The sequence below is a fragment of the Dasypus novemcinctus genome, chromosome 12 (assembly GCF_030445035.2).
Source record: "Dasypus novemcinctus isolate mDasNov1 chromosome 12, mDasNov1.1.hap2, whole genome shotgun sequence".
NCBI classification, from domain to species: Eukaryota; Metazoa; Chordata; class Mammalia; order Cingulata; family Dasypodidae; genus Dasypus; species Dasypus novemcinctus.
The window spans coordinates 32021975-32041333 of record NC_080684.1 but is presented as its reverse complement, the minus strand read 5'-3'; the positions used below and the strand labels follow the sequence as shown (position 1 = coordinate 32041333).

The 19359-nt window shown below is 48.5% G+C and overlaps 3 protein-coding genes across 6 annotated transcripts in view; 1 reads left to right on the top strand and 2 right to left on the bottom strand.

Moving 5' to 3' along the window:
- CBX5 (chromobox 5) overlaps positions 1–910 on the bottom strand; it is a 37865-nt gene extending 36955 nt beyond the window's left edge. The window contains exon 1 of the mRNA XM_004462686.4: positions 751–910. The gene's annotated coding sequence lies outside the window, so the exon portion shown is untranslated. The remainder of the gene's footprint in view (positions 1–750) is intronic.
- A 543-nt stretch (positions 911–1453) lies between these two features.
- HNRNPA1 (heterogeneous nuclear ribonucleoprotein A1) lies at positions 1454–7824 on the top strand. Of its 3 annotated transcripts, none has more exons than XM_071218855.1 (11): positions 1454–1567; positions 2083–2199; positions 2497–2643; positions 2773–2983; positions 3074–3166; positions 3247–3339; positions 3611–3685; positions 4502–4657; positions 4953–5018; positions 7386–7458; positions 7692–7824. In XM_071218855.1, exons 1-9 carry the CDS (start codon positions 1553–1555, stop codon positions 5006–5008), a joined length of 963 nt encoding a protein of 320 aa, XP_071074956.1. In that variant the 5' UTR covers positions 1454–1552; the 3' UTR covers positions 5009–5018; positions 7386–7458; positions 7692–7824. The 3 variants fall into 3 exon arrangements, with proteins under 3 accessions (XP_071074956.1, XP_071074955.1, XP_071074957.1); XM_071218854.1 differs by having other exon boundaries at positions 5249–7458; XM_071218856.1 differs by lacking the exons at positions 4502–4657; positions 4953–5018; positions 7386–7458; positions 7692–7824 and adding an exon at positions 3894–4060.
- NFE2 (nuclear factor, erythroid 2) lies at positions 5419–16739 on the bottom strand. Of its 2 annotated transcripts, none has more exons than XM_004462692.5 (3): positions 16448–16739; positions 11923–12092; positions 5419–10846 (listed from the first exon to the last, which is right to left on the bottom strand). In XM_004462692.5, the coding sequence occupies exons 2-3, from the start codon at positions 12034–12036 to the stop codon at positions 9839–9841; spliced, it is 1122 nt and encodes a 373-aa protein (XP_004462749.1). In that variant the 5' UTR covers positions 12037–12092; positions 16448–16739; the 3' UTR covers positions 5419–9838. The 2 variants fall into 2 exon arrangements, with proteins under 2 accessions (XP_004462749.1, XP_004462748.1); XM_004462691.5 differs by lacking the exon at positions 16448–16739 and adding an exon at positions 12337–12424 and having other exon boundaries at positions 9767–10846.
- Between the last annotated feature and the right edge of the window lie 2620 nt (positions 16740–19359).

Below are 19359 nucleotides of genomic sequence, written 5' to 3'. Positions count from 1 at the left end.
CTCTATTCCTTTTAACATTTTGTTAGTTTTCCTAACGACGCGAATTCCCAAAGTCAAAAGACCGCCACTGCTCCCTCCAAAACCTAAAAAGTGGTGGATGATGGGGTGAAAAAAGGCCAACAAACTTATGGTTTCCCTGCCAGGCAAATGTATGAAATGGAGGCCTAAATTAGCATTCGTTAGATAAGTCATTGTGGATAAAATATCCACTCCCACACGCCATCACTGGCATTGATCTCTCTTTTTTACACCCCCAAATCTAAGCCCTCCTTCTCTCGGGGCGCTGATTGGACCACCACCCCGAGCGCTTTCCTCAGGCTGTCAGCCTACTGGCTCCAGAGCTGGTCCATCCATCTAACCGCCCGACTCCCGCATTCCCCATTGGAGTCGAACCGCTGCCTCCTGCCGAAGCCCAACCTACCGCGCGCTGCTACCCATTGGCGCAGTGAGACGCTGCTCAGAAGGGGTAACCCACCTTCCACATTCCGATGGCCCAAGGACCGATCAGTCTGTAGGTAAAGAGAGACCCAATAGGTCGATACACCCGCCAGTCAACTCTTCGGCAGCCCAAATCCAAAAAACCTACTGGGCTAAACCATCCCGCCCCCTGCTCTTCTTATTGGCTGGACGGACCCACCGCTCCCCCTTCACTAACCCCCACCCCGCGGTCCATTCATTTCACACAATAACGGGCCCAACTGGGGTCGCCTTAAGACCAAGTATGGATAGACTAGATTGTCTGCCACTTACCCGGGATCGAGAGTGATCACTCACGCTAACGTCCCCCCTATTCCTCTGTGGTGAAGCCAGACCACAGGCCGCCGCTGCTACCGCCTTCTGCGCAACGCCAACCGCCCGCCAAAACGGATCTTTTCCTGCGCCTGCGCAACCAATCCTGGGACCGGACCCTTTCTCCGCCCATTACGCCTGCGCAAAACGTGGTACAACTCCCGCCACCACGCAGGCGCTGTAGGTTCAATGCCCTCTCCCGCCCGCCATTTCGCGTGTTCCAAGCGGTAGGAGGACCTTTTTAATGCGCCTGCGTACACTCGCCATTTTCCCACACATGCGCTTTGCAGGACGGTCGTTGTATTAAAGAAAAAAAAAAGTTACGTTAACTACTTTTCTAATGCATCGTATTAAGGGTGATTTTCCAAGCTAATGAGTGTTATAATTGGGGTGTAGAAAATTTAAAAGTACTTTAAACACTAAATACATTCAAATATGAAGGACTCGTCGGCTAGCCAAACTAAGCAGGTTAAGAAAAACATTACACAGGAACCAATGAAGCCTAAGGGGTGGAGACTGCGTAGAACACCCAAACGGATGACGTTACATAGAACGCGGCACCATAGACCAATCGTAGAATGAAGTGATTTCAAATGCCCAATTAGAGCTAAGAAGGGGCGTGGTCCGCCAATGCCGAGAGCAAGGAGGCGGGATAAAAAGGAGAGGCCGAGGCTAGGCTGGCAGATAAGAGCGTTAGCTTACTCTTTTCTCTCGTGGACGGCGCTGAGGAAGCATCGATACAGTCTTTCCTCCAGCTGCAGTCATGTCTAAGTCAGAGGTAAGATACTCTTTCAGCCTCGTTGTCTACATCGTCTTTTCCCGAGTCCTGTGGTGTTCGGCTTCGTTTCGGAGCTTGCAGCAGCCCATCCGGCAATTCCTTCGGTAGCTGCCAGGGCCTACCCCTCCCAAAGTTCGGGTCGCCATTTTGTCCTCGTCGCCATGAGGCCGCTGTCCGGCAACCATTAGTTATTGCGTTCGGCTCGTGCTAATGCCTGGTAAAAGACTTGGGCACGTCTACGGTATTTTTCACTTTGTCACGGTGTGCTAGTTTCCAGGGTATTTCGTCCTTGACTGGCAACATAGGCTTTCGGCCCACTGCTTTTGTTGCGCGTGCGTCGGAAGGCGAGTGGGGACGCATGCGCTGGTGGCTTCCCAGCCCCCAGCACGCCATCCCTGGGAGGGAAAAGCACGTGGCGTGGGAGAACAATAAGTACTACGTACGTTAGGGTCTGGTTTTGCTTCCGAGAAGTGTAAGACTCTCACTTAATTAACGCTTTTTCCCCCAACTCCTAGTCTCCTAAAGAGCCGGAACAGCTGCGGAAGCTCTTCATCGGAGGATTAAGCTTTGAAACAACCGATGAGAGTCTGAGAAGCCATTTTGAGCAATGGGGAACACTCACGGACTGTGTGGTAAGATTTGAAAGAGATAAAAGCAGAGTAGAAGTAGTGCTTTCTTTGGCTTACATTGTTTGAATGCCTATAAAGTTTTTTTTATGTGATTTCAGTTTTTAAGTAAGTTGATAAAGGAAAAGTGGCTTTTTGTTAGTGATCTGATTAAGGAGGTCTCCCTTTTAAAAGTCTAGGGGCAGTGGGAAACGAGGGCTTTGCGTGGTCTCTCTGGTGTTCATTTTCCTGTATACTCGAAGTAGAATTGACAGCAGTTCCTGGGGAACTTAACTGCATTAAATGGATTAACACTCTTCTCAGGTAATGAGAGATCCAAACACCAAGCGCTCCAGAGGCTTTGGGTTTGTCACGTATGCCACTGTGGAGGAAGTGGATGCAGCCATGAATGCAAGGCCACACAAGGTGGATGGAAGAGTTGTGGAACCAAAGAGGGCTGTCTCAAGAGAAGTAAGTGTTTTTTCCTTTCCTTAGTCATTTGTAAATGTCTCTAGGTGGGTTTTAGATTTGGGAGTTTTGTAGTAAAGTTGTGGAATAGATTTTCTAATTTAAATAATTGGTTTTCTTCGAAACTGTTAGGATTCCCAAAGACCAGGTGCCCACTTAACTGTGAAAAAGATCTTCGTTGGTGGTATTAAAGAAGACACTGAAGAGCATCACCTAAGAGATTATTTTGAGCAGTATGGGAAAATTGAAGTAATTGAAATCATGACTGACCGAGGCAGTGGCAAGAAGAGAGGCTTTGCTTTTGTAACCTTTGATGACCATGACTCTGTGGATAAGATTGTCAGTAAGTGTCAGGTGACTGAGAATTACTGGGAGTTCCAAAATCCTAGGTGTCCTGTGCCTGGCCTAAGGTCATCTTTTCTCTTTTTTTTAGTTCAGAAATACCATACTGTGAATGGCCACAACTGTGAAGTAAGGAAAGCCCTGTCTAAGCAAGAGATGGCCAGTGCTTCATCCAGCCAAAGAGGTGTGTGTTACTTAATCAAGGCTTAAAAGCAATTCTGAGTAATCTTAATTGTGTGGCTTAACATACACTTTTCTTTTAAGGTCGAAGTGGTTCAGGGAACTTTGGTGGCGGTCGTGGAGGTGGCTTTGGTGGGAATGACAACTTTGGTCGTGGAGGAAACTTCAGTGGTAGAGGTGTGTATGACTATGTAGCTTACTCTAAGAATGATCTTCTAAGTTTTCTTTCAGCCTTTGGTAGTGTGTAACTATTGGTCTCTTTCCAGAGATACATTTTATCCAAATGTGCTTACTAATGAGAAGTTAAAACCTTTAGCATAGGAAGTATATGGAGTGGGGTTTTTTTTCCTTTGAGCATGGACTGCTTCCTAAAGTTTTGCCTTAGGAGCTATATGTGGTTCATATGATGCTCAAACCTTGTTTCTAAAACTGCTTTCTTCCGTTCCAGGTGGCTTTGGTGGCAGCCGAGGTGGTGGTGGATATGGTGGCAGTGGGGATGGCTATAATGGCTTTGGTAATGATGGTGAGTTGCTTATCTTTATAAAATACGTGGGTGATTTGATAGCCTTCTTTATAGAATAGGATAGTTGAGAGTAAAAACTAGTGCGTGACAAGTTCATTTTTCACTGTAAGTAGCATGCATGCTGTGAGCAGGCCTTTAGCTATTATATTTGCACAGATTTTGATGGTTGAATACTTTTGTCTTATTTAGAAGAATTGTATTCTTATAGGTGGTTATGGAGGCAGCCCTGGTTGCTCTGGAGGAAGCAGAGGCTATGGAAGTGGTGGACAGGGTTATGGAAACCAGGGCAGTGGCTATGGCGGGAGTGGCAGCTATAACAACGGAGGCAGCTTTGGCGGTGGTAGTGGTAGGTATTACTAGTGATCACAGTACTTGGTGTGAGAGCTAGATTAGCTTCTTAGAATTATAACCTAAATTGGAATAGGATATTAAAAGCGTTAAATGCATTGCACGGTATGTTTTAAAAATAAATGGACTTGCTCTGTACTACCTCCTAGCTTTAAGCTGCGGCTGCCTCCCAAGTAGATGAGTAAGTGGGTAGTGGTGTCTTCAGTTAGAATTAGATTAGCTTCCATAGTGTTCTAACTTTCCTTACGAACTTAGGCACAAGTTGGTTTATCCAAGAGTGTTGCTTGCAGTGACTAGAAGTTCCGCTACAAAAACTCTATATAAAGTACTGGATTAGTTAACTGAATGCCTTGCCCAGAGAAGATGAAATACAGTGACTAAAGCCACCAGAATTTGGAAGCAAGAAAGGCAGGCATGTAACCTTTGTCACTTCTGAACACTAAACAGAGGGCTTCTATCCTTTCCTAGGAAGCAATTTTGGAGGTGGTGGAAGCTACAATGAATTTGGCAATTACAACAATCAGTCTTCAAATTTTGGACCCATGAAGGGAGGAAACTTTGGAGGCAGAAGCTCTGGCCCTTATGGGGGTGGAGGCCAATACTTTGCCAAACCACGAAATCAAGGTATAGTATATATCTGATACAGAAGCAATTAAGTGTAGCTGTGTATAGTACTGATAAGGAATATTTTAATGAGATGTATCTTTAACAAGGATATATATGCACAGGCCATGAAAGCTGCTTGTTTTCAAAATCTTCAGATAAGTTTTCATTGTATTCATGCCTCTTACCAGCTCAGGCAAGGGCCATTTTTAAGTGGTCAATCTCATGAATAAGTTGGATTTCTTATCCCAAATGCAAAATGTTTTACTATTGATGGAAACCTCCAAACCTTAAAAGGAACATATTTTCTTCTCAGGTGGCTATGGCGGTTCCAGCAGCAGCAGTAGCTACGGCAGTGGCAGAAGGTTTTAATTACTGCAAGGTAAGTAAGCACTTTTTTTTATTTTGACATAATTTTTGTAATTGGCAATCCAGTAACCCTAATGTAGCTGAGCAGTGCAACATAGTTAACATTATAATTGCAGTAAAATTTTGGATATTAAGTTAATATTCAGATCAGCAAATTTTGTGGGAAACAAAACTTGCTATTGGATAATAGCCATGAGTCTTAATATGTTTAGATTAACAACTTTATTCCATATTGTTCAACAGGAAACAAAGCTTAGCAGGAGAGGAGAGCCAGAGAAGTGACAGGGAAGCTACAGGTTACAACAGATTTGTGAACTCAGCCAAGCACAGTGGTGGCAGGGCCTAGCTGCTACAAAGAAGACATGTTTTAGACAATACTCATGTGTATGGGCAAAAAAAACACGAGGACTGTATTTGTGACTAATTGTATAACAGGTTATTTTAGTTTCTGTTCTGTGGAAAGTGTAAAGCATTCCAACAAAGGGTTTTAATGTAGTTTTTTTTTTTTTTTTTTTTTTTTGCACCCATGCTGTTGATTGCTAAATGTAATAGTCTGATCATGACGCTGAATAAATGTGTCTTTTTTTAAATGTGCTGTGTAAAGTTAGTCTACTCTAAAGCCATCTTGATAACTGCCCCAACAGTAAAAAGCTAGAATTCCTTCAGGGTGATGCCAGGTTCCATTCAAACTCTTTTACAATTTTAGAAGACTGCTTGTGTCTTCAGAAACCTTGGTATAGTTGAACTGACAGTTACTGTGTTGTGACCTGGAGTTCATTAAAAGGTCACCCAAGGAAAATTACAAAATTTTATTTGGTTATGAAAACGATTGTTGGCACATCCTATGCAATATATCTAAATTGAATAATGGTACCAGATGAAGTTATAGATGGGAAATGAAGTTTTTGTATCATCCATATCATGTGTAATCAATAAACAATTTGATATCCTCTTGAATGGAATGACAACTGTATGGATTTGGGACTGGCAGAGATTTGGACTTATCCTCCCCACTACCCCTGACAATGTTGAATGCCTCTATTACAATTCCAGTTCAAAACTCTGCCAGAGAATAGAAATCAGCTACTGGCTAATGCCTCCCCATAAGTCCACAGATTAGAAGTGTTGGGGAGACCTTTTTTTGAAATACAGCCAATACAAAATTTTATTGATTAAAAACAGGTTGGCGTTAAAGGAAAACTGCAGTTTTACTGGGTTCTGGTTGGGTGGACCTTATAGAGGTTTATAACTTGGACACTAGTTATTTGGAGACTAAAACTCCTGTAGAAAGGGTAAGAAGCCACATTCTTATACATGTTCTTCTTAACTGCAGTTTTCCTTTATGGCATAAGAGCACACAACCATCCTAAAATGATTGTATAGAAAATAATCTCTAAAACTAAAACAGTTAATGTTATGTGTACATGGGTTCTTCTGAACCTTCCCTTTGGTACCCTCTTAATATCAGTGCTGTTGTACCTAGTAGCATAGATTTGTTTCTTATCAATAGGACTGTATATTCCATCCCATGGGTGTGTTGAAAGTTTGGGGAGGAGGGTGGGCAAAGGTGGGTGGGGGTGATGTGGGTGGGGAAGCATGGATAGTTCCATGGGTTTGATATTGGCTGAGTTTGCAATAGCAAGTGGAACCTTAACTATTGAGGGAGTTTGCAGATACCTCAGGATTCGTGACAATGCCTTTAAAGATCCAGGAGAGATGTTCAGCTACTAGGAACTGCTAGCAAGTATAGCGCGAATGGCTCCGAGCTCAGACACTCTACAGCTGAGAGTAGACACTTGTGGTATGTGGAGTACAGATAAGCCAGGGGCAGGCCACGGCACGCTCCATGAAAGCTAGGAGGGAGTGAAGTTTCAGTGACCATCGCAAGGAAGGAGGCAGACAAGAGTAAGGCACACCTGACTCTTAGGACTAGCAGTCAGAACCAGGAGGAAAGGTTTTATTGCTATGCTGGTAGGTAAGAACAGATTTTACTTATGTCCGTATAGTTATCTAAAATCCAGTTTTCTGTTGTCTTCCTTAATATATTGAGCCAAAAGATGCAACTAGTCCAGTTAAGCTGTACTTGGTTTTCTGGGGGTGAAACCATTTTAAATCAATACCCTAGTCTTGGTGGCTCCCAATAAAGCAAGTGAGCACTTTAATTACATTATTTCTACTGCGATAATATATTCTTGCCCTTTATTTTGATTTTTTAATATTTTGACCCATTTCCTTTAAAACTGGCTCAAAGTAATGAATTAGAATCTTCCCCAAAATGACGGTGGGTGGACCATTTAAGTGGGGTGGGGGTGGGAGGTTTAGCTTGATGGGACTTGGGACTCAGAGAAAATCTAGTTCTAAAGGTTGTTTGCTTTTCTAGGAAGGAATCTGCTACTACAGGCTTATCATCTCTCTTTAACAGAAACTCATCTGTCCACGATGATGGCTAAAAGGTATGTTTTTATAAAGTACAGTGATAATGGCCAGCAAGAATGCTTAGTATTCCCCAAGTAAAAAGTGAGAATGTCAAGCTCTCTCCTCAGAACCAAAAAATGAGATCTTGTAATTAGTAATACAAAAGGCATTTGAAGTCAGGAAAAAAGTTATTTAAAGTGATTGGATCCATAACAGAATGAAATTCATTTACGTTTGCTTAAAAATATTTCATAATCTTTTCCTTTTGCAGGAACATCCTTGTTGAGGACCTATATCTGAGCCACTGTCCTTCATTTTCACTGCCATGCGGTTGACAGCTGCTCTGCAGCCAAAATCATTCAGTTTTATGAATGGCTTTCTTAATAAACTTGTCTTTAATTTCATTGTTTGTCTGTTTTTCTTGATACTTAAGGTAAATGTAACTTGAAACCAAACATTTACCCCATTTTACCATTTCAAATTTGAGAGGAAACGTAGACCAGCCATCTCAGACTTAGAGATTTAAAGTCAGAGTTAAAGAGGATGAACTCTGAATATGGTGAAGAATAATCACAGCAATTTAGAAGCACTTGTCGTACTCTGTAACAAATGTTTGAATTATCTCTACCATCTTGAAGAAAGAACCATCCAGCTGCAATTTTTACCTAGCAAAAGGGGTGGGGGCACTTGAATCAGTGCTACTTAATCTGATATGTAGGGTATTTTACTGGAGAAAACTTTTTATCAATACCTATGCTATTCTAGAATTCACTTCCCTCCCCCATATGGAATTGAGTTCTTCCATGGATGGACCTTGCTTAGAAGGTCATAATTTCAGGGGTCTTCAAGCTCTCACCTCTTAGCAAAATGAATGAGCTGTCCAACAATGAAATTTTATGCTATTGAAGCAAACTACTGCATATTTATCAGAAAAGGTTTCAGAACAAGGCTCTTTGGAAGGAGAGAAAATTCATTAGGCTGAAAGAGGTTGCAAAGAACATGATTCTATGTACTTTGCTGAATGTTCCACGATTGTTGGTGGTGATTCCACATTTTAAAAATGAGATTTTATCTGAGCTTGTAACCACTGGATCACAACCCCAGACTATTCTGGCTCCAAAGCCATATTCCATGGGCATAACTGCAAGTTGGGCCAGATGTATGTATGTATATGCTTAAAACAGTACTGAGAGCTTGCTTAGCTGCCCTTTTTTTTTTCTCAAAGTTTTTGAGAATATAAGTTTGGTAAGTTATCTGGATCTTGGAGTCTTCAGATCTGTTAGGAATAGGAAGCTTCCTTTCCAAGTGGTACATTGATTCACCAACCCCATGCCAGAGACCTTTCCCTTGGTCAATTTGTTTGCTTTTAGGTCAACATTGTATCAAAACTTGGTATGTTTTCCCTTTTAGAATGCAACTAGTAATACAAAATCTAATTTGATGATTGGGAACTACCCAACTCCAAGTAAACAGTTGTCAGGTTTGATTGGATTTGGATTGATGTGGTTAAAGACTGAAACCTAACTGAGTTCTAGAAAAAGGGAGCCCTAACACAGTAAGTACTGTTTGTCCAGTATAGCAAGATAAAATTTTCACAATACAGGTACTTCTATTGTGTGGAGCAGGTTTTGGGTATGAAACTCTCTGAAACTTGGTGTCTGATCAAATTCCAATTGAATGCGCCTCACTTGGTCTTCTGAGGGAGCATGTAAGAAACCGGGGATCTTCATAGCCATAATCCTGAGTCTGACTCTGGGTCTCCTGAGGCAATCATAGGGAAGTAGGTAGGAGGGAGAGAATAGATGAAATTCCTAAGAGCATTCTAGGCTTTTTGTGCTCTACAAATTGAGAGGGGAGAGAACAAATCCCCAGGAACCTGGTACAGAAGGTCTAGCCAGCTTTAGTAGCTCTTCCAGGTCTATTAGGTGCCTGAGATTGTCCATAGCTCCTGGCTTTCTAAATGGGGGTGAAGGTCAAGTCTCCATACTGCTTAAGCCCAAATTTTGTGTGTACCTCAATTGAAAGCCTTCATTTTCTCCCTCCCCAACCCAAAACAGAAGAGCTGTGAGCTTGGCAGGATCCTTTCTCCACCCCCAACAAGCAATAAGCTCTGAGGGGTGCTCCCTTCATTACTTTCCCTTGAGAAGCAAGACAACTGAAGGCTATTTTCTGTAGAGTGCTTTATAGACCAAAGTTGAGACAAGGCCTGAGGTTGAAGATCTGGATGGGAAGCTTGAGTCACTGAAGAAATTTCAGCTCTCCCCTCACATACCCACCTCTAGGCAAGCCTCCCTGAACACATCCTGGGGTCTCCAAATGCCATTGTAACCCATTCTGGGGCTCAGCCTTGGGGAGTATCTTTATCAGAAGGGAATTACAGAAATCCCTATCAGCAGTCCCACCCCCCTCAGGGCAAACTCAGTCTGTGGCCTCCATCTTGGTTCCCCGGGGCACCAAGAAGATGGAGCCATCCGCAGCCTGTTGCAGCACATACTCCTCAGGGGAGTAGCTGTTGCCCGCTTCATCCCGCAGGTGCTGGAAAATGTCAAGGTACAGCTCAGTCAGCTGTTGGCGCATGGCCTCCAGGGTCCTGTCTGCCTCCCCACGGGCCCGGAGAAGCCTCTCCCGCTCACTGCCCAACCGCTCCAGTTCCCGCTCTAGCTGTACGATGGTCTCCAGCTTTCTCTTGCGGCAGTTCTGGGCGGCCACCTTGTTCTTGCCCCGTCGTCGGATGTCCCGGACTAACGCCAGCTGGCTCTCTGTCAGCGGGTACCGTGCCAACAGCTCATTAAAGTCATCTACTGGCAAATTGACAATCTTGTCCGTGGGGAAGGGGATCTTCATAGCCAGGGCCCGGCGCTCATCTCGACTCCCTGCCTCCCCCCGTGCAGTTGGCTTGGCCCGCACGGGAACAGAGGATGGGTCTAAGGTCAAGGGAGTCTCGGCAGGGGGCAAGGAGTAGTTGGGGTGGGCCAAGGAGGTGGGCATAAGTGAGTAGGGGTACTCCACTGGATACATCTCTACATACTCGCTACATCGCCGACCAGCCTCTGTCCCTTCCAGCTCAAGAGATTCACCATCACTATAGTTGAGGGATAATCCTGAGTCTGACTCTGGGTCTTCCTGGGGCTTGGGTGGCCCAGCTGGCAGCCCAATGTCCAGGAGGGCCAAGGGGTCTGGGAGGGGCTCACTGAGCAGGCCTGAGAGGGTCAGTGGCTTGGAGACGGGTATGCTTATGTTGCCGTAGGAGTACGAGGGGTCTGGGACATGAGATGTGGATGCTGAGAGCTCAAAGGGTGGAGGAGGAAGGGGATAGCCAGAATCTGGGTGGATCGAACAGGGGCAGTAAGTTGGGGGTGGTGGGGGCCCAGGGTATGGGGATGGGGCTGGGGGCTCAAATGATGGTTCACTTGGAGCATTTAGTCCCTGCAAGGAAAGACAAAAGAGAGTTGGAGACAGGCTGAGGAAGAGAAACAAAGCTGCTTGCAAACTTTCAATGCAGCTGCTCAAAGAAGAAAGCAGCTTAAGCAAGAAGACACAGAGGTTAGACTTCAGAAAGGACTACCTAACATTGGAACAGTGATAGAATCTCTCCTGGAAAAGTTCTTACTGTGCTGAAACGGCTCATGTTCCCTTATTTCCTTCAAGACAAGGAATTGTTATCCAAAACAACCCCTCAGAGCCCTTTCCTGTTGCGGTTAACTTGGGTCAAAGGGTCAAGTTCAGACCCTGTCTATGCACTGGTGCCCAGCAGAGGGAGGTGATGTGTGAGAGGAGGGCTAGGGCAGATCCTAAGTGCACCCTGCAAGGTAGCAGGGAAGGAAAAGGGGCAGGCCCAGGGCAGGAGCTGGAGGCTAAGAGGAACCCTGGGGAGCCCACACGAGCTCTCCCGTCACCTCTTCAGCCCCTCTGTCCCTGCCCAGGTGCGGAGAGGAGGAGAGAACATGCTGGAAACACAGCCCCCAACCCTAGTTGGGGAGCTACCCCACTCCAGCCCTGCTGAGAACAAAGGCCCCATTGTTCAGTCAACAGACACTCCTTTGTCCAAGAAGCAGGAGGAGAGGACCCCGGCAGAGTCTGACTCCCCTTCCAGAGGCCCCTGAACTACTGCTGCTATGTTACCTGGGGGAAAGGGGCCCAGCTTCTAAGGGCAGGGAAAGGAATAGAGGGAAGACGATGGGCAGGGTAGGAGTAGAGAGAGGTCAGAAGGTGAGCAGGGGAGGGTGGGGAAGGAGAAAGAGAGGGTGGGGTGGGACGTAGAGGAGTGAAATGTGAGGCAGGGGGCTGCTGAAAGAACCAACACCCCAATCAGTTCCTTGCCTCCCCACCACACCCATCCCCAGCTCACGCAGACCCCCTTCCTCTCAAAGTGCTGGTCTTCCCTTCACATCTCCCTCACATTCTAGCCTGTTCCTTCTCCAGCTGGGGACCCCGAGCCCTGCTCCCTCTAGCCCCAGGCAGTGTCCCCACTTCTCTCCTTCCACTCCCTGCTTCCAGCTCACCTGCAGCTCGGTAATGGACATGATCTCTTGCCAAGTCAGTTCCATCTCACCCAGCTCCAGTGTGGACAGCTGTGTCACCCCGTTCCTGTTCTGCCGGGGAGGACACGGGGGCATCCTACTAGGCCAGGGCCTGGTCCAGGTTCCCCCAAAGCCCAAATGGTCCCAGCAACCTGTGTGGAAGGAGGGAGGAGGGTTAGGACAGCTCCTGCTAGAGGGGCAGCATGTTTGTTCTGCCTCTGTGGAAAGACTCCTTCCAGCTTCACCTGAGGGAAAGAGAGACCTCATTCCTCTCTCTCTCTCTCTCTCTCTCTCTCTCTCTCTCTCTCTCTCTCTCTCTCCTCGCTCTCTCTCGCTCTCTCTCGCTCTCTCTCGCTCTCTCTCGCTCTCTCTCATACACACACACAGTGGACTCACCTTGTCAACTCCTGAAGCTGGAGGTGTGAGGTCTACCTCCTGACTCTCTGCTATGAAATATTAAGTTCCTTTGGGCGCACAGTAGGTCTTAGCCTTTTTTTTTTTTCAGACAAGATGCTTTCTCTTTCCCATCCTTCTTACTCCTCCATAGTATGCTTGGCCAGGAGCAGAAACCAGATCTTCTGTTTTTTTCTGGGTTTTGTGTTTTTTTCCCCTGATCTCTGGGGCAAAATCTGGGGAACACCTCTATCCTCAGTTTTACGGTCTCGGCCTTTCCTTCCCAAGATGAAAATGAGTGCTTGGGGATTCCCAAGGAGTGTGTTGTGGGAAGAGCCAAGCAGACGGCCCATCCTCCTCCCAGAGATATGGTCCAGGCCGGGGCCACTGATAGCAGCCCTGCCCTCTCCTATCCTGGCCCTGGGCTCCCCTGCCTGAGCCAGATAAGAAGTTTATCAGCTGCAGGAGGTGGAGGAGGAATGGGCTCTGGAAGCCACTGCACCTCTGCCCGGTGTCCCTGCACAACCACCTTGGCCATACCCCAACTCACATAGCCAGGGGTCTGTCGTCCTCTAAGGTAATATAACCACCACAGCAAAGACTTCACTTGGCACTTGTCAAGAACTGTTGGTGTTTTTCAAGCATTCGTTTACAAGTTTGATTTCCACAAAGGTCTGCTCAGGAACTAAGTCCCAAGCTGGTAAATGGTGAGCTCAGGTCTGGAACCTGCCTATACTGGCTGACTCTCCTCTCCTATTCCACCTGAACGACAGCTTCCCATCCCACTTCTGTGTCTCTGTATTTCAGGCCTGCATTGTGGTCTACATCATCCAGTTCTTCCTGGGTCGTCTTAGACTCCTCTTCTGGGGAATATCTCTTTAAAGCCCTGAATACACACACCCTCCAGCCTCTTTTCTTTTTCTTTCTCTATTTCTTCCTTTCTTTCTTGTACAGTTCTATGTTTTGTTTTCTATTCTGGTAACATATATACAACACAGACGTTCTCATGTTAACCACTTCCAAGTATACAATTCGGTGGTGTCGTTAACACAGTTCACAATGTTGTGCTATCATCACCCCAGCCAACCCCTTTTCTTTGATCTGGGCAGTAGCTGCAGATCTACCGCAGAGCAGCAGTGTGGTGTTGGGAAAGTCATCTCACCTCTTTGGGCCTCTGTTTCCTCATTCGTAAAACAAGAGAGTTGGACAAGCTGAACTCAGAGATCCCTTTCTGCTTGGACAGCTTAGAGGTCCCTGCATCACCTTCTGTCCACCAGCCCTTCTCCTCCCACCTCCCTACCCCCTGACACCCATCTCTCCCTGCATCTGTTCTCTTGCCTTCAGCAAGGGATTCCTGGTAGCCTTGAGAGGGGCCTCCTGATCCTCTAGGGCCAGCCACCATCCCTCCCCTTCACCCCCTGCCCGTGTAAGTGAAGGCCAGCAGGCTGGAGGTGGGACAGGTTAGAACAGCATGACCCTGGACCACCGTGAGCATGGCCCATCACACCTATTTAATAGGAAATTCACTCCGCCTTAACCACACGAGTAAGATCTACAAATTAACCTTTTGAAAGAGGATCTTCTTTAGCCCCTGCTCCCACGACCTTGCTAGCATGCCATCCCCAGAGCTGTAGGCACAGGCCCTTGGCCAGTGGGCCTAATGGGTGGGGTGTTTATGTCTGTCCAGGATGCCATTTCAACACCGGAACCCCACCCTCCCCCACCCAGGTTCTGGCGGAAATTGCCCAAAGGCAAAGTGAATGGAGAAGGGGCTTGGGGGTAGGGACAATGACTCTTGCTTCACAGTCCTTCACTCCCCCACCCACCCCCTTTGTCCCTCCCTCCATCTTCCTGGATCTGACTCTAAAGTGTAGTACAAGGAACCTGCCCTAGGAGGCAGAGGACCAGGTTCTCTGACCCTCCAGATGCAGGAACTGGGGCAAATCCCTTCACATTCTTGGGGCCTCCGCTGTCTGTCAGTCTCTGCCAGTAAATGGAGAGAGGACTGGAAAACCTCACTGCTATGAGAGGCAGTACACGGCATCTGTCCTGGGACTCACCAACTGTAGCATGTGCCACACTCATCTAGGGTACTTGTATAAACACAGATTCCTGAAAGCGGCCCAGACCTACTGAATTCAAATTCACAGGTGCTTGCACCCAGGAAATCAACATTCTCATAATTGGCCCTGGTGATTCTGATGCATGAGGCTGACTACACCTTGAGAAACACGGGAGAGGTCCAAGTGTATGGATTCACAGAGAGGACACAAAGACAGAGAGGAGACCTGCAAAGGCTCCCCAAGGCTTTCAGCTTCAAACTCCTGACCCAGGCAAGGCTGGGCTCCGGGCTGCCCAACCTCTGAGCCTAGGTATCAATCAGTCCCTTCTCATCAAGACCCGAAGCTTGTCTCCCCCTGTCCCTGGGACAGGGCATTGAGAACATAGGAGGGGAGCTAGGGGAGGCAGGGAATGGAGAAGAGGGAGTTGAGAAACGCAGCAGCTCCAACCAGCTCTCTGGGGCAGTAACAAGTAGCCTTCAGGCTGAAGTACATTTATTCCTAGATGCTCAGGGATGGGTGGTGGTCTCTCCACCGGGCATAGGCCCCTCTGGCAGCCCCTCACCACCAATGGGATAGGTCAGGGAAGAGGGTGTAGCCCAAATTGAATCAAACAGAACATCACAGAGAGGGCAGGAACTGAGGAGATACTGGGGAAGAGAAGCAGGCCTGGGAGGAGCTGACCTGATAGAAATCTCCATGTGTTCCTTTTCCTTTTACAAGAAACAGTTCCCACTCTCCAGTTTGGCCCTCATTGGAGGTCACCACCATCTTGCTCCCACTGACTTGGCAGTTCCTTCTCTTATCCCCAAGCATCATGGATCAGGTAGAAATGGAGCAACGTTCACTAGTTCACTACTACAATCCATCCTCTTCACTCTCATTCTGATGGTCCAACCCAGAAAGATTTTATCACAATCCTAAATGCTCACAGAAGCATGTCAGAGCTTTTTGCTGGAGGATACAGGGGGAAGCCCTACCGGGAGGGATGCTGGGGAGAGGAGGGCTGTGGCCTCAGCTGCTGCCCCAGAGCTCTCATTCCTTGACAAGGGGGGGGGGGGGCGGTGGAGAGGAGGCTGGCCTCAGAGTCCCGATTTGGAGGCTTTTCAGACCACTCCACCTCTCTGGGTGTCAATAAAGGCAGTGAAAGGATGGACACTGGGAAACTTGGCGGATGGGGTGGCAGGTGAGCAGCCTGTTTAGAAAGATTAAGGAGAACCGGAAAGTGGGAGAAGCACACAGAGCCAAGCTAGAGATACAAACAGAAGATAGGAACAGGGAAGAGTGAGATTTGATTAGAGCAAGATTCAGTCCCCTGGGGGCATGCCTGACTCAGACAGGTGTGTGAAAATGGGAGAGGTGGGGACAAGCTTCTGCTAGCCTGTCACCTGTTCTCTAGACCCCAAATTCCAGTCCTTCCCGACCCGGTGACTAGAGCATCCCGGCCTCCGGCAGCTTTCATACCACCCCTGTTTCCCGATGTTTCCCAGTCTGCTACCTCCCAAACTGCCAGCAGTTCCAGTCTAAAGGGGGGGACTTCCTTCCTCTCCCTTCTCGTCCCAGCCATTCTCTACTCGCTACAGCCCCTGGGCCCAGAGAAGGGGCAAGGGGAGGCAAGAATCCAGCACCACTGTTCCCATCAGCCCATCGTGCTGCAAAAAACACTTCCCAGGGATCCAGGCACCCAGTGTCCCCGGCTCCCCAGCTTCCCGCAAACCTTCCCACTGGCTGGGTAGGGTAATGGGATGGGGTGGGGGAGAAGGTTTGGTACCCTATGCCTGGGAAGACTATCAGCTCCCCAGGGGCGGTCTGCCTGCTAAAGTGCTCCTCTGGGCTGGTCTCCAACCCTGCACAGGTCCCCATCCACAGGCGCCCACCGCGAGGATCCCCGAGCTCTCAAGAAGCCCTCTAGGTCTTCTCCCAGAAGATGTCAGATCCCTAAATTCCTAAGCCAGGGGCAGGGGTGTACTGAGCGTGGCTCACTCTCTCCCTCGGCCTCCCCCTCCTCCCCAGCCTGCCTCTGGAACCCCCCTCCCAGCCCGCCCCGCAGGCACCTGTGGCAGAGTCCAAGCTGGGTGAGCAGTGGAGGCTCCCGGCGTCGTCTCCGAGGAGGCTGGGCCTCGGCTGACACCTCCTGGGCGCCGATCCCTGGCTACCCCTGAGAACCCGGGAGGGCGGCGCCCCGCCCCTGGGCCATTTCTGGGCACGGAGTGCCGAGGCTCAGGCTGAGGGAGGGCAGCCCGGGGCGGGCGCACCAGCCTCCTCTCTGAAGCCCGGGGCCCGAGTTCTCGTCCTTCCTCCAACCCTCCCCTTTCCCCGTGGCCCTCCTCTCCTCCTGCCCCTTCTGGCCAAGAGAGGAAACTTGAGCCCAGTGTGGTTTCTGCCCACACCCCCGCCCCCAACTTGCTCCTGACCAGCGGGGGCACGCAGGGCTCCGGGCCTCTCCCAGCCCTCCTCAGCGCCCAGGAGCCCGGCCAAGTCGGCGCGTCTCCCGTGTACTTGGTGAATCTCAGCCTGATGGGCCGCTCGAAAGTGACCTCTGAACTTCATACGGGTTGTAGCCTCCTTCCCTCTGCTCCCTTGGCCTCTTAGGGATACTGAGTCACAGCAAGGCGGAGGGCAGCTGAAGATAAGCACCAGGTGTCCCTCCATGCTCAGCTGTTCAGGCAGGTGGGCATTTACTGAGGGCCCTTCATTTAAGCCTGGGCTCTGGGAAAAGGGTAGGGGAGCTATTTCGGGGAGGAGGGGCAGCCGGCTGCTTTGATGTGTCCTTTTCACCTGTAGCCCTCTCCCCTCCCCCTCAGCCTCAGATGTCCTAGGACAAAGGCCTCTTTCTTGGCCAGGTTTTTGCCAGTCTGTGAGGGGAGTTGGGGAGGGGGTGCCAGAGGGGAAATTGTTCATCTTTCTTAAAGGGGACCCTGGGTGCCCTCTGGCCTCCTCTCCCAGGCAAGGCACTCCAGCCCCACAGTCTGGACAGGCCAGGCATGTGTGTGAGATATAAGGTCCTTCCCAGTCACCACAGCAGCTCTGTGGCAGGCCAGAAATCACTCATTCGTCCCTTTGCCTCCAAGCCACATAACCCAACCTCCAGGCCAAACAGAGCTTTCTCCAGAGACTAGGAGAGAAAGAGTCTTGCTTCATCCTAGCTTTTAGAGACGTTCAGCTCTAAGGAAAGTCCTTCCTTATGTTTAGCCACAATCCTTACTCTTGCAGCTTACATTTTACCTCTATTTTTTTCCCTCAAGTTAAACTGAAAACATTTAAAGAGTGGTGAAGCAGACAGGTGACACCCCAAGGCAGGCTTGGCATTTAGTCAGCATGCTTGAAGATTATGGTCACTGTTAAAAGTATGAACATGTTCTGTCCCACTTGATAAAGAACAGCTCCTATGAATACTCCAAGTGCTCCCCATCACTACCTGCTGGTACTGCGTTGTCTCAGCAATATAACCAAGTACCAAAGAGGCGATGCTGGTATCACCAAGGGCCTCCTGCGTGGCCAGTAGGTGCTGGGATTGATAAGTGCCCATGCCAAACCCATGGTTAAATGTTTGGAATTCCATCTGTATCCCAGGAGATCATGACTCTACATACATGATCTACACAGAACAGGAGGCAGCCCCGAGGACTTCACTGCATGTGACATGTGGGCTCAGAATCTCTCGATGATGTGGACATGAATCTGGCTCACATACAGGGGATGCAGATATAGCTCTTTGACATGCATCCTTGTTTGGACTCCCCAGAAGGGATGAGGAGCGGTAACAGCCATGATTGAGGCTGATTAAACAATGATATCACATTACAGTTAGTCAACAACCCATTTATTGAATGAGAACCATCAACCACTGGTTTCAGGACACTGTAGCACTGCAAATACAACTATGGATAACACGAGCCTCATCATTCGCTCACTCATTCAGTCAACAAATATTTATTGAATGTCTGCTATGTTTTACACTCTAGGAAGACAAGGGCAAACAAGACATAGTCCATGTCCTCACAGCCTAGTCAGGGGTTTCGTTAATAACGGTCTATCTAAAGTGTTATGGAGCAGCAGAAGAAATGCCTGGTGACGGTCAGGGAAGGCTTCACAGACAGAGTGGCCATTGAGCTGTTGTGCAGAATGACTAGGAGTCCACCAGTGGAGAAGAGAAGGGTATTCCAGGTAAAGGTGTGAGGGCACTGAGGCACGAAACACTCCTTCTGGAAGCTGAGTAGTACTTTCGGTTTGCCAGAGTTAGGTCAAGGGTGGGAAATGGGAGGAGACGAATCATGCTAGGGAGATTATATGCCCTCCTGTAGGCAATGGGGACTCACAGAAGTGTTTGTTTGAAGCAGTTGACTAGAATACTTACTTGGGGAAACCAGGCATGGTCACGTAGGATGAGCTAAGCGAACAGACAGATTTCACCTGAGCAGCCGTCTGGGAAGACGTGACTCTCCCATCCGCCCTCTTTCCCCTCCTGCAGGGAGAGGTCCTCGCTGCGGTTCCCAGGCTTTATCCTGCCTCCAGAACACCTTTTATGACCCTCAGAGGAGGGGGTGGTTCCTTTAGCGCCCTCCTCTCAGATTCCTGAGCTCCAGGGTGAACACCCACCCACCCGAAGGCTCCTTTGCTAGATTTACATTTGCAGGGGACCAGGAGCCCAAGTGCCCATCTGAATGAACAGGATAGTGCCTGTGGCTTGGCAAGGCAGGGATGCCTAAGATTTTCCCACCCCCAGGATCTCCTCCTTTGGCAAAGGTGGCACTGACCAAATGTGGAGGAAAACATGGTCACGAACCCTTCTCCCTCTGAGCCACCCACCAACCTCCAAGAGGCTGGCTTGTTGTCACCCCTGCTCCCCCCATCCCCGCAGTGCATGTGCACACCCACCACCAGCAGCAGGTCAAGCCACAAGCACTGTTGCCAAACACCCCACTGGGTTATGCAACCAGCTTCCCGAGCAGGGTGGGGAGAGTAG

What these genes read in the sequence shown, in the direction of transcription:
- NFE2 (XM_004462692.5), bottom strand. Translation starts at nt 12,036, where the DNA reads ATGCCCCCGTGTCCTCCCCGGCAGAACAGGAACGGGGTGACACAGCTG. An exon ending in TGTCCATTACCGAGCTGCAG is followed by an intron (nt 10,847 to 11,922) that starts GTGAGCTGGAAG and finishes CTTTCCTTGCAG; the next exon opens with GGACTAAATGCTCCAAGTGA.
- HNRNPA1 (XM_071218855.1), top strand. An exon ending in AGGAAACTTCAGTGGTAGAG is followed by an intron (nt 3,340 to 3,610) that starts GTGTGTATGACT and finishes CTTCCGTTCCAG; the next exon opens with GTGGCTTTGGTGGCAGCCGA. An exon ending in TGCCAAACCACGAAATCAAG is followed by an intron (nt 4,658 to 4,952) that starts GTATAGTATATA and finishes TTTTCTTCTCAG; the next exon opens with GTGGCTATGGCGGTTCCAGC.